Raw genomic sequence first — 13,923 nt, 5'->3', positions numbered from 1 at the left:
GTATCACCAGAGCTTCTGTATGAGAACCATGGGCAGATCTTTTTGCCTGGTTTTTGGGCCAGCCTCAACTTTGCCTTACTGGCCCTGAGAATTGCATAACTGATGAGGATGACTGTATCATGTCAACGTTGAGAAAAATCAGAGGTAAAATGTTGGCCCACCCATGGCAGATAATCAAGATTAGATGAGAAGCTTTTTACTTTTTCTGAAGAGTTCTCCTTTTTGACTTTATCTTTTTACTCTTGTTTTCTTCTTTTTCTCTATCCAATTTCCATGTCATTTTATTTCATTCTTCCATGTCTTTATAAGCCATGTTAGAATCTTTTATAATGTAGGGCACACTTAATAAATAAAGGAGTAATTACAACAGAGATGAAATAAGAAGGTTAAAAAAATTGCACTGAAATTCTCTGGGCAAAGCAATAAATGGTTCCAGTGGTAGCAATTGATCTACACCTGTCTCAGCACTGTCCAGACCACTCAAGAAAAGCAATTACATTTAAAGTAGAAAATTTTAAATTCCAAACTGTTCATATTTGAAACCATAGCAATATTTGATTTCAAATAAGACCTGAGTTTGCCTTGAGTCTACATTCTCTATAAGCAGTCCCTTCCACAATTTTCAGGCATACTGCCTGGAATGTCTTTATATGCACCTTGTAGTTCTTGCTATATAAAGAATGAAGCTGATAAATATTGATGAGGGTAAAAATACCAGATTATTCTTTGGACACCAAGCAACCCAGCCCTGCGTGGTCTTACCAGCTATCGCACCCTTCCTTGCTGGTTATCTCGTCTACCCTACTATGGGTGTACATTACTCAGAATACTCCCCATTGGCACAGCATCCTCCCCTGTGTTCATGTCTCATCCAGCTCCACTCTTCATCCCTGGTCCTTCTTTTCCTACAAACTCCGTCTCCTAGCCTCTCTCACTTTCTTCTCTAGAGCTCCTTATTAATTTTCCTGAGAGTACAATTTGTGTTCTAAAATAACTCCTCAACATCCTCCCCATACCCAATCCTAGATTACTCTTGACAGCCCGTATCCCCTGGGCATCACTCAAATGGAGGCAGACCATTCTTTGACCTCTATCATGTAGTCTCACCAGACCCCTTGTCTGACCTTTTCTGAGGTCCTACTGTAGAGCAGCTCTCAAAGGTGGTCTATGCACTCCTGGGAGTTCCCAAGACCATATCCCATGAGGTCAAAACTATTGATATTCCAATAATAATAATACTAAGACATTATTTGCTTCTTCAGCCACGTTGACACTTACACCCATGGTGCGAAAGCAAATGTGAATAAAACTGCTGGTACTTTGGTTTGAATCAATGCAGTGGCATTGAACTATACTATTAGTATTGGTAGTCTTCACAACTACACACTCAAAGATTTTATTTAGAAAAGGAAAAGGAGTGCAATAAATAAAAATACCAATTTTGCTTCAGAATGTCCTTGATGAAGCCATAAATGTTGTTAATTTTTATCAGTCTTTGTTCGTGAGCACATGCCTTTTCAATAATCTGAATAACGAAATGGGATGTCCATTTAAAGTCATTCTGTGGTGTATGAAAATACATTGGGTGACTTGAGAAAATGTTTTAAGATGCTCTAAGCTGCACTCGGGAGGGGTGGATTGGGAGTTTAGGATTAGCAGGTTGCAAACTATTACATGGGCTTCCCCAGTGGCTCAACGGGTAAAGAATCCACCTGCAATGCAAATGCCTCAGGAGATGCAGGTTCAGTCTCTGGGTTGGGAGGATCCCCTGGAGGAGGAAACGGCAATCCACCCCAGAATTCTTTCCTGAAAAGTTCCATGGACAGAGGAGCCGGGTGGGCTGCCATAGTCCATAGGGTCTCAAAGAGTCAGACATGACTGAAAGATTTGAGCATAAACAAGAACGTGTTATACATAGGATGGATAAAAAACAAGGTCCTATTGTATAGCACAGGGAACTGTATTCAATATCCTGAATAAACCATAATGGAAAAGAATATGAAGAAGTATGTGTGTGTATATATATATAACTGAATCACTTTGCTGCCTAGCAAAAATTAGCACAACATTGTAAATCAAGTATACTTCAATAAAATAAACTGAAAAATAAAACCACAGTTCTTTAGGATCCTCTGTCATTTATTTATTTGTGTGAAGAAGTCCAGAGACTAGAGTTTGTGATCACTGCTGTAGAGTTTTAATGCAAACCAGTGGCTAAAAATAGATTAACTGTTGAGGAAATGAATTTATTGGGTTTGTGGGGTACCAGGCTGGAAGAAACTGCAGCCAGAGGACACAAAAATATTACCGTGTCGCTGGTGGGAACCTGGGCATCAAAGTCATAGAAGATTTGCTGTAAAAACAAGTGGAGGACCCCCGGGACTTGCTCTGATCAAGTCACGGCTTTGCCTAAGGATACACCTGGCACCTTCACTGAGTTGGATCTGCCTCTCGCCAGTTTGGTCTGGCATCCTGCTGCCTTAGCAAATGAAATGCTTGTCATGTCACTAGTGGAAAAAATAGAGATGACCAGCAATTCCCAATGCTTGGCCAATTGTCACCCTCAACACTACAAGTTCTCAAAAGGCCTGTGCAGTGTGGACAAGCCAAGTACCTGTTAGTTGCTTATTACTATTATCATTGTAGAAATGGGCCCCAGAAGAGTCAGTGAAAACCCTGATCTCTGAGCTCTGGGACACACCCCAGTTCTGGTGGAAGATTTCCTTTGCTATTTTGGTCTAAGCCCAAGACAAGACATATCAAAGAGCCTTCTGTTACCTCCCATCTCCAGCTTGCTGCCTGGAGCCTTGTTTGGAGAAGTAATGGGGAAAACAATTATCGTCATCACTGACATCTGATATTCATGTTATCCCTGCCCTAAGCCTGAAGCCTGGCCTCCTCCATCCCTTCCTCCTTCAGGCTTTTGAGGCCAAACAGCTGAGGTGTGAGGCATAAAGAAGATGTATAAAACAAAAAGCAAAGAGTTACACTCCAAGGAAAAAACACCTCTCCCTTCAAGGCTGGTCTTGACACCTATGCTGAGGTCCTGGTGTTGGGGTGAGGGTAGGGGCAAGATAGGAAGGAAACTCTTAGACTGGAGTGGAAAAACATAGACCCACAAAGAAGACCTACAGATTTTGTCCAAGAAGATAGAGATAAGAGCTTTCAGTTTAATTCCTTCCATTCCTGAAAAGCCTCAAATTAATCAAACTGCCATCTTGGATTTCACCTGGTGAGACTATTTCCTTTTGCGAGGAACCAGAAAACATTTTATTCACCAGGATCCTTGTTCAGGAAAACAATAGTGGGGGGTGGGGAATGCCTTAAAAAAAACCCTGGGGGAGCTTCCCTGCTGGTTCAGTGGTGAAGAATCTGCCTGCCAACGCAGGAGACACTGGTTCGATGCCTGGTCCAGGAACATCCCACACCCTTGCTGAGCAACTAAGCCCATACACCACAACTATTGATCATATGCTTTAGAGCCCCGAAACGGAAACTGACTGAGCCAAGCCCGTGCTGACCAACAAGAGAAGCTACCGCAATAAGAAGCCTGAGCACTGCAATTACAGCGTAGCCCCTGCTCGCTGCAACTAGAGAAAAGCTTGCACATCAGTGAAGATACAGCACAGTCAATAAATAGGTCAATAAAATTGTTAAAAACTTTATAAATAAATAAATCAAAAGAAAGCCCCCTGGGACTCGTGACTGAGGCCCCCGGCCTGGGAGTTGGCTCATCCCAAGGCTTGAGAGTGGAGAATAAAAACTACCTAAGGAACAAACAAGGGAAGATTTCTGTTTTGTTCTTGCTAGAGAAAGAGGAGTAAGAACAGAGCCTGAAAAGGGAAGAGAGAACCCCTCAAATATCTCCACAAATGTCGTGAGACTGGGGAAAAAAATAAAGCTGTTTTGAAAAGGGGTATAATGGAGTTACATGAAATCATGTGTGTGAAACTTTTGAAAAATGTAAAGCACAATAGAATGTAAAAACTCTTTTATTCAATTTAAAGAATGTGACAAAATGCTTTGAAATAAAGTTTTCCCATTCATGACATTCAGATTCTTTAAAAAAAAAATATTGCCATGGCCACATTTCAATAAACATCCTTATATCTAAACAAACAAACAAAAAAGCTAATACATGCATACAAAAAAAGAAACCAAGTGTGTAGACATGAGTCAAAATGGGAGGAACTGTGGTGGGCCATGGGCTTCCCCCGAGACTCAGTGATAAAGAATCCACCTGCAATGCAGGAGTCGTAGGAGACACAGGTTCGATCCCTGGGTTGGGAAGATCCCCAGGAAGAGAGCATGGCAACCCACCCCAGAATTCTTGCCTGGGAAATCCCGTGGATAGAGGAGCTTGGTAGGCTACAGTCCACAGGGTCACAAAGAGTGAGACACAACTGAAGCGACTTAGCACAAATGCACGCGTGGCCAGCGACACAGTGGAGAATCTCAGAAATGGGCAGCAGCGTTTGGAAGGATCACAAGCCTTGGTCTTGAGGGTCTGAGACCAGTTCACTTGGTTGTGCAAGAGGCAGGAAGACCTCGCCGGACATAAGAGTCGCTCTTCCCACGCGGCCTCGGAGGGCAGTGGTTCTCTCACCCCACATCACCTTGTCGATTCTCTTAGATGTGGTCACACAAGAGCCCGGGGCAGCTTATTGCTCTCCATCTCTTGCTTTTATTAAGGCAGCAACCTCTTCCTCTCCATCTGGCAGGGTAATTACTGATGTAATTGAAAACATCTCTGTATTCTGGTTCTGGCTCTGCCAGCAAGTGCCTGGGTGTCCGTGGGCAGGCCCTCATCTCTTCACACCTCAGGATCCTGATTTGTAAGATGATGGAGTTGAGAAGGGAAAGGTTGAGTTAATTATCTCTTAGGTCCCTTACAAATCCTAGTGCAGTGAATCTTGCCGTATTAATCTTTCATGCATCTTCATTCCTACTTGAACTCACCCTTGTGACAAAATATCTCTTATTGTAGAAATGAAAGGATCAGCCATTTTTTTAAATAGAAGTTATTTCCTTGGTGGCTATTATTTCTCCATTAAGAACACAGAGTATCTTAACATGCACTGTTTTTGTTTCTCACAATAATTTTTTTTTTGAAGCTAAGAGGAACCAGATAGATGGTGTTCATACATTTTGTTTAGTTTTCCTTTTATGTCTTTTACCAGTCTTATGGGTGTTCTCTTATTTGTGTCTGCCTGCCTGTCACCTTAGATTATTAGATCATTGAGAGTTGGAACAAAATGGTTCTCACTTCTGTATCCTCCTAAGACTCAGAGACTATCCTTTGTATAAAGTAAGCATTGAATAGATATTTGTTCAGTTGAATTGAAGTTTGTATCAAACCAAAAATTTTAAATTATTGCTTTGTGCTAGGTTTGGTGGTGCTGCAAAAATAAACTAATTCACAAATCTCAGTTTTATTTTTTTCAAATCTCAGTTTTAATACAGTCGAGAGTTCTTTTCCTTTGTTGAGGCGAAGTCAGCTATGTGGGGTGGGATTTGGGAAGAAGGTATTTCTGCTCCACAGAGCCACTCAGGAACCCAGGCTGAGGAAAATCCTACTCTGACTTTCCTACCGTCTGGAGCACATGGCATCTTCAGGGAAAGAGGCTGAAAGTTTTCTAAAGGGCTCTCCTGCCTTCTGTAGCCATTTCATTGGCCAGAACTAATCACACGGCACTGCCTGACTAGTAGAAGTGTTTGGGGCTGTGTGAACTCTTATATTTTTAGGCAAGAACAGCGTCCTCGAACTCGACGATCACTAGCAATGTTGCCCACATGATTCACTCAGCAGGTCTAATATTTTGGAGATAGTGGACTCCTTCGGGAACCTTTGACCGTTCTGATACCCGACCCAGAAACAAACGCATCTGTGTTGAAACACTCAACATAGTTGTCAGTTTTTCATGCATTTCCAACCCCATTCACTTCTTCCCTATGAATCCCTGGACCCAGATTATGAACCTTATGACAGAATCCACAGGCATGTTTACCACCTGGTAACAGATCAACAGATGGAAAAAATATGTTACAGAGTTCTGTTTGAATTTTATGTTAGGAAGAGCCTATTTATTTACTTGCTCATTTGTTTTTGCCAGGTCTGGCATCGGACAAGATATGTGACCAATGGATTTTCCTCTGTGTTTGTTTTTATCAGGAGAAATTTGAGGGCCTGTTCCGGACTTACGATGACTGTGTGACGTTCCAGCTGTTCAAGAGTTTCAGACGTGTGCGAATAAACTTCAGCAATCCCAAGTCTGCAGCCCGAGCCAGGATAGAGCTTCATGAAACCCAATTCAGAGGGAAAAAGTTAAAACTCTACTTCGCCCAGGTAAGATCATTCTTTTCCAGAGTTAATCCATCTGCCCTATGTTGTCTTTTTACCTTTTCAAAATGTAAATGAATCCCTTGCTACTTTCAGATTGCTTTGTAGTCTGTAATTCACTAAAAAATAAATTTATATCATGGTTCCCAGGCAGGGACAACACAGTGGTTTAGAAAACAGGCTCTGAGGGCCCACAATAGCCTTGGTTCTAAACTAGGCAAGTTATATAACCTCACTGGGCCTCAGTTTCCCCATCTGCAAGATGGGGATGATGGCATACTCCTTACACTGTCATGAGGATTAAATGACTTATTGTGTGTTAAAGTGCTTAGCATTTTGTAAATAAATGCCCAGTAAAGACCAGCTAATACTTGTAATAAGAATGGGCTCATCACAACTACTGGAGACAGAAATGGTAGTAACTGTTTAATGGGTCCAGGGCTTCCTCTGGAGCAATAAAAGTACCTCAAATCTCGATAGGAGTGGTGATTGCACAGCACTGAGCGTAGACTAAATGCCACCGAAATTGTTCAGTTTAAAATGGCTTAATTTCAAGTTATGTGAATATCACCTCAATTAAAAAAGAAAGAGAAGAAGGGAGAGAGATAGATGGAAGGAAGGAAAAAGGATATGAAGGAAGGATGGGAAGGAGGGGAGGGACACAGAGGGGAGAGAAAGAAGGGAAGAAAAAGAAAGGTCTGAGGACCAGCAGCGTCAGCATCACCTGGGAATTCGTTAGCAATGCAGATTCTCTGACCCTGACCCCATCAACTGACTCAGAAACTCCAGGAGTGGGAGTCAGCACTCTGTCTTAGTAAGCTTCCCAGGTCATTCTTATGCAGCTAAAGGCTGAGATCCACTGTTTTAAGAATCAAGTGAGATAACTGAGCCCGTGGTGTGTGGTCAGTAGTCATTATTATGGCAGCCTGGTTCATTGGTTCATTTGTCACAGGCTAAAGGCCAGGCTCTGCATCCCAGTGGAACTGCACGGCATATCTGAAGCCAAAATGAATAATGCGCCTTCATTTCTCCTGTGTTTGAAAGGTTCAGACTCCAGAGACAGACGGAGACAAACTGCATTTGGCTCCACCACAGCCTGCCAAACAGTTCCTCATCTCACCCCCTGCCTCTCCGCCTGTCGGCTGGCAGCCCATCAGTGATGCCACACCCGTCCTTAACTATGACCTCCTCTATGCCGTGGCCAAACTAGGACCAGGTAAGTTCTGTGGCCCTGTCTGGAAATAAACATTTGGCAGCTGCTTAGAAAAGCCGAACAAGATGAACCATCCTAAAATCCTGGCTTCCTTGTGACATCTGCATTTCTTTTTTTCTCATAATTTTTTAAATGTGGATTTATATGTTTCTTTTTGGCTGTGCTGGCTCATTGTTGCTCTGCGGGCTTTTTTGTACTTGTGGTGAAGCAAGGCTACTCTCCAGTTGCAGTGGGAGGGCTTCTCATTTCATCGGCTTCTCCTGTTGCAGAACACAGGCTCTAGGGTGCAAGGGTTTCAGAAGTTCAGCACGTGGGCTCAGTAGTTGCGGCTCCCAGACTCTGGAGCACACGCTCAATAGCTGTGGCACTCGGGCTTAGTTGCTCCTCAACATGTGGGATCTTCCGGGACCAGGGATCGAACCCATGTGTCTCTTGCATTGGCAGGCGGATTCTTTACCACTGAGCCACCAGGGAAGTCCAACATCTGCCTTCCTAATGAGTTTATCTCTGTATGTAGACAGCCAGAGGGATGATGAATGAAAACGCAGCATCAGACTTTGTACCTGTTCAAAAGCAATTCAGGAACTGGCACTGAAACGTCAGTCCCAGCTTCTGGATTGCAATGCAGATATTTTAAGATTGAAAAACAGGCAAAATGAGCTCTACCAGCTGGCACAAGGCTTCTAGACTGTGCAACCTTGTTTAACTGATGCCACAGTATGCTCAGGAATCCTTGGCTACCAAACAATCTATCTGTGAAGTGACACCTCTTAGACGCCCAGGGAAGCCAGTCACATTAGCCTCTAACTTTAGAAAAAATCTATGGTCATTTTGCTCTGATGTTGGTACCTGTAGCTTGGATGCTCTCATTTTCACTATCGTGCAGTATTCCATTGGGCAAGTCCATTACCACTAGGTATTCATCCACTCTCCTGATGATGGCCATTTAGATAGTTTCCAGTTTCTTGCCATTACAGTCCAAGCTGCAGTTAACATTCTTGTACGTATTTCTTACGCAGTTATCCAAAAGCTGTGTTTTTATACCTAGAAGTGGTATTGTCCTCAGTTTCAGCTGATGGTGCCACCTTGTACTCCAAAGTAGTTTTCCTATATTATACCAAGAGGGGAAATGGTGGAAATTGGTGGGCCACAACCAGGTGGCACCTGAGCTTGTAAGCACCGAAGATCTGAAAGTAAATAATAGTCATTGTATCTGCTGCCTGTACTGGTGGTTCTCACAGTGTGAAAGGGGGCTGAGTGCACATCCCAGAAATTCTAATTTAACTGATTTGGATCAAATCAAGCATCAATATTTAAAAAGAAATCTCCCCAGGTGATTCTGATGTGGAGATGAGTTCAAGAACCATTGGTAGCCAAATACCAGGGATGATAAATTTATAATAAGTTCTTACCAGTATTTCTTAGATAAGGAAAACATTTGGCATTAGTATCTCTCACCCCAGAAATCTCAAGTTTTAATAACACATATGGGTTTTCATGGTGACTCAGACGGTAAAGAGTCTGCCTGCAATGCCGGAGACTAGAGTTTCATCCGTGGGTCAGGAAGATCCCCTGGAGAAGGGAACGGCTACCTACTCCAATATTCTTGCCTGGAAAATCCCATGGACAGAGGAGTCAAGAGGGCTACAGTCCATGGGGTTTCAAAGAGTCAGACATGACTGACTTGACTTTCACTTCCACTTTTGTTGCATACTCTGAAATTTAAGAATCCTGAGTATGAGCATGACCCACTGTCTTGGTGCCCTCAGACTTAGGGGATTCCTGGGAACTTGTGATGCCAAAACCAAGAAATCCCCAGGCAATTCCGGAAAAGCTGATCATCCTACTGGGTCTTCAGATTGATATGAGGCTGACGTGATGAATAATTACTTCCTGCAAGAGAATTACTGGCTGTCCCATGTGTGGCCTTAAAGTTAGATTACAACATTTTCAACAGCAATGTCTTTGGGGAGTTTCTTTGTAATCACTGTCTAGTCACTCAGCTTCTCAGAGCCTTTAAAATAGCTATTGGTTTCTACTACTGAGAAGCAGGGGGTATCCAGCTACCAAGATGGGCTGATAAAAGAAGCAATAATAAGGGAGATGTTTGTGCACTGTGATTTCCTTGAAAGTCTGGTCCACATACAGGAATTCTGAGCATATGCACTCCCATCCCATGACTCTCTCCAAGAATCTGCCTGCAATGCAGGAGACCCGGGTTCAATTCCTGGGTCGGGAAGATCCCCTGGAGAAGGAAATGACAACCCACTCCAGTATTCTTGTCTGGAGAATTCCATGGACAGAGGAGCCTGGCTGGCTACAGTCCATGGGATCACAAGAGTCAAACACGACTTAGTGACTAAATCACCACCACCACTCCCAAGAGAGCCTTGTGTGTGATATGTGCAAATGTTGTAGAGTGTGTGAAATTAATCAGGTCTGCTGAAGTCAAGTCTGTGACCCATTTCCCACAGTCATTTCAGGATACTTTACTTTTAATTTTATTTATCAATTCTTTTTGGCCATGCTGAGTCTTCATTGCTGCACTCAGGCTTTCTCTAGTTGCAGTAAGTGGGGACTACTCTCTAGTCATGATGTGCAGGTGTCTCCTTGTAGCGGCTTCTCTTGTGGAGCAAGGGCTCTAGGGTACTCGGCTTCAGGAGTTGCAGCCCTGGAGCACAGACTCAGTACTTGTGGCACAGGAGCTTAGTTGCCCTCAGCATGTGGGATCTTCCCGGACTAGGGATCGAACCCAAGTCCCCTGCATTGGCAGGTGGATTCTTAACCACTGGACGACCAGAGAAGTCCCACTCAGAACACTTTAAAAGCAGGACCATGAAAACTGCTATCCTTCAAGCTGCTGGCTTGACTGCCAGGATTTTAACAACAACACAGTTGACATCTGTACATCTGTTTTGAACGTCAGCAAACAGAGCTCTACATAGAATCACTGAGGTCTTGGCTAGAGGGCCTAGGGGTTCCCAGATAGTGCTAGTGGTAAAGAATCTGCCTGCCAATGCAGGAGACTCAAGAGACGAAGGTTCGATCCCTGGTTCAGGAAGATCCCCTGGAGGAGGAAATGGCAACTCACTGCAGCATGCTTGTCTGGAGAATCCCATGGCCAGAGGAGCCTGGCAGGCTACAGTCCATGGGGAGACAAAGAGATGGACATGACTGAGCACCTGAGCACACTTAGAGGACCTAGGGGATCACTGCCAACTTGCATTTCACAGGAGGGGAGCCTGAGGCCTTGAGAGGGAAGCAGGAAGGATGCCAGTGACAGGACCAGGGCCCCACGGCAGTACCCTTCCTATTTCACTCTCTATAAAGAAGGCCCAGGCTAAGGCAGACTTTCAGATCCCAGCTGGCCTCAGGTCCACTCACTTGGAGCCTGTAATCCAGTAAATTCAAATCATTTTTAATCTAGAGCCAGAAAGAAAATTGATCTATAGCTAATGGTCACAGAACATGATGCAAAGGGAATATAAGTGCAAGTCTCAGACCACCTCACTGGCTCGTGGAGCCGAGTCCCCGGTCTGAGGCCAGTGCCGGGGACCAGTGTAACCTGGGGCTGACAGAGGCAGGAGTGGAGGCAGTGGGATCAGGCCTCAGAAGGAATGCTCACAGGGCATGGTACAGAGGAGCAAGGAAGTAGGAAGAAAGTGACCTTAAAGAGACAGAAAAAAAGAGGGCTTCTTTTTAGAATTGTGAGTAATTTATCAATAGTGTTAAAAATGCATGCCTTTTGCCTTAATTTTATGGCTTAACCTGTGACCGTCACCTTCCCTTTTGTTGTCGTTCAGTCGCTCAGTCATGTCTGACCCTTTGCAACCCCATGGACTACAGCACGCAAGGCTTCCATGTCCTTCACTATCTCCCGGAATTTGCTCAAACTCATGTCCATTGAGTTGATGATGCCATCCAGCCATCTCATCCTCTGTCGTCCCCTTCTCCTCCTGCCTTCAATCTTTCCCAGGATCAGATCTCTTCCAACGAGTCTGCTTTTCGCATCAGGTGGCCAAAGTGTTGGAGCTTCAGTTTCAGCTTCAGTCCTTCCAGTGAATATTCAGGGTTGGTTTCCTTTAGGATTGACTGGTTTGATCTCCTTGTAGTCCAAGGGACTCTGAAGAGTCTTCTCCAAGTAAATCTTGGAGTAAATTTACTTCACCAAGTAAATCTACCAGCTTTGAAGTATCCTGCTGTGCAGTCAACACAGACATAGGCTCTGTTAATGTCCCCATTTTTCAGATCAGACCACTGAGCAGTAGAGTGGTGAGCGCATTTGCCCACAGTGACGCAGCTAGTTGGAGGCAGAGACAAATGTCCCTGGCTCTTCTGATCACCACTTGGCCAGATTCAATGGCCTCTATTAAGGATAGAACCCACCCTGGCTGCCTGGATGGGCTTTAGGCCGTCTCTGCTCTGAGATGGGCAGAATGTGTAACCCAAACCTGCATTGACAGTCACCTCTAACACCATCATAACTTCCAGAAAGGCTGACCCAGGGCCTGATAAGTGTGTAAATGAAGGCCTGTGTGCAGTGTGTGCAAGAGTGAATATGGAGGGTCTCCTGCTCTTTACAGTTGACTGACATCATGTCCCGTAGGACAGCTGCAGTTTGGGTGTCTTCTCTTTATCTTTTTCTCCATTGTTTGTCTGCAGTTTAAGGTTGTTTCTCTTTCATTTCATTATCCACATGTCCTTTCCCGGTGTCCTTAAGGCTTCTACACTCCACACAGATAAACGATTTATATCCAGCAACTGAACTGAAAATCTCACTCAGGTTCTAGTAGAAGCCTGGGCCTCTGGCCGCTGTTTCGGCTGCAGTGATGAGAGCAGGACCACACACTGAGTCCCCCGACCCACAGCTCTGCCCCCGCCCCAACCAGGTGCCATGGCCGGGAACTACTTCGGTCCCCTGCCGCTTCCCACAAATGCTCACTTCCCCTTCTGGTAATTTTCTATTGTTCATCTTTCTGTCTCCCCTGCTTTTTTGAGGGGAGAATGCATGTTTTATTCATTTTGGTATTCCCAGTGCCTGATAGCATTTTGCACATAGTAGATGCTCTATAAATACTGAATGAATGAATGAATGAATCAGACCTATTACCCACCACCACCTGCCCCTCCCCCTACCCCCAGAGATAATTTCTTCACTGGCAAACTGTTGCTGTTTTATGACTTTAGCCAGACTGAGTCAGGCAGCACTAAATTAGTGTTTTCTCCACCAAGAGGACTTTCAGCATTTCCATTTAGAAAAAAAAAAATGATTTCATAAAATTCATTTTTAATCCTTAGGCAGAATCATTTCAGTAACAAATTATAAGTCATTCCATGTTAAGGATGACTACCTTAGTTCCAGGAGTAGAGACATAAATTAGAATGCGAGCAAAGCAACTCCAATGATCAAAGGAGTGGAGTTTTGCTTCCTTCCGAGGAGTGACTAATGGTGCTAAATTGGTCCAGCTGAGTGACTGCGAAGGGATGCAGAAATACAAGGATGCTGAGGAAAAGTCTAAAGAAAGAGCATCTCAGAGCAGAGGTCTGGAGTCATATGGCCCTCGGGTCCAGGATCACTTTGGCAAACCAGCTGGCTTGTGGAAGCTTTGACACTTGTGTAGTTGCCAATGGAAGGCAACAACGTGTTATTTAGACCCTTTCATGGAGGATAAATGGGAGAGGGAGGACACAGTTCCTGCATCAGACAGGAAGGGGCGAAACGGCACCTTGTTCTTCAAGAAAGGAACACGGGTGACTCTCTTCCAGAGAGGGACAAGTCATGCTCCCCAGAGCTTCTAAAGAGGTTCTTGAAACAAGCATGGTGGGAACAGTGCGATCACAGAAGGACCATGATCAAATCCAAGCTTGTGGGTTTCCTTTGAAATCCTTAATGGATTTCGGTGTGAGCCCAGGGCCACGTAACACTGGGGAAGCATCTCTTTGTTCTGTTTGTGTTAGTGAGAATAGGATCATAGTCTGGAAAATAGGAGAGGCACAGTTTCAAACATTTTTAACCACTGTCTCCATGACCATATGTTCTGTTTTTCATCCAGAACAGAAAGTAAGTAAAATAGATAAATTAGGGGGAAAATGTAAACAGAAACTGGCTAAAACTGATATATGGGGCTTACTGTGTGCCAGGCACTGTTCTAAACACCTTACTAAATAGATTATCTCATTTAACATTCGCAGCGACTCTAAGAGAAGGTGTTATAATTCTCCTCATTTATACAGCTGGGGAACGTGAGGCATAGAATGGATAAGTAATTTGCCAAAGGCTACACAGCTTGTAAGTTAAAATATGTCCCTCTGCCCCTGGTGAGACACAGAAAGGATTAATGGAGCCAGCACCCTTGCCTTAAGGAGTGCA

At 44.1% G+C, this 13,923-nt stretch overlaps 1 protein-coding gene across 1 annotated transcript in view; it reads left to right on the top strand.

Moving 5' to 3' along the window:
- Positions 1-13,923, top strand: part of RCAN2 (regulator of calcineurin 2) — a 268,922-nt gene that overhangs the window by 239,472 nt on the left and 15,527 nt on the right. Inside the window, exons 3-4 of the mRNA XM_065912961.1 lie at positions 6,173-6,346; positions 7,385-7,556. Of these exons, the coding sequence (XP_065769033.1) occupies positions 6,173-6,346; positions 7,385-7,556 (346 nt within the window). The remainder of the gene's footprint in view (positions 1-6,172; positions 6,347-7,384; positions 7,557-13,923) is intronic.

This window comes from Muntiacus reevesi, chromosome 20, assembly GCF_963930625.1.
Source record: "Muntiacus reevesi chromosome 20, mMunRee1.1, whole genome shotgun sequence".
Taxonomy (NCBI): domain Eukaryota; kingdom Metazoa; phylum Chordata; class Mammalia; order Artiodactyla; family Cervidae; genus Muntiacus; species Muntiacus reevesi.
Note: the sequence above shows the minus strand (reverse complement) of the source record. Positions and strands in the feature narration are given on the sequence as shown.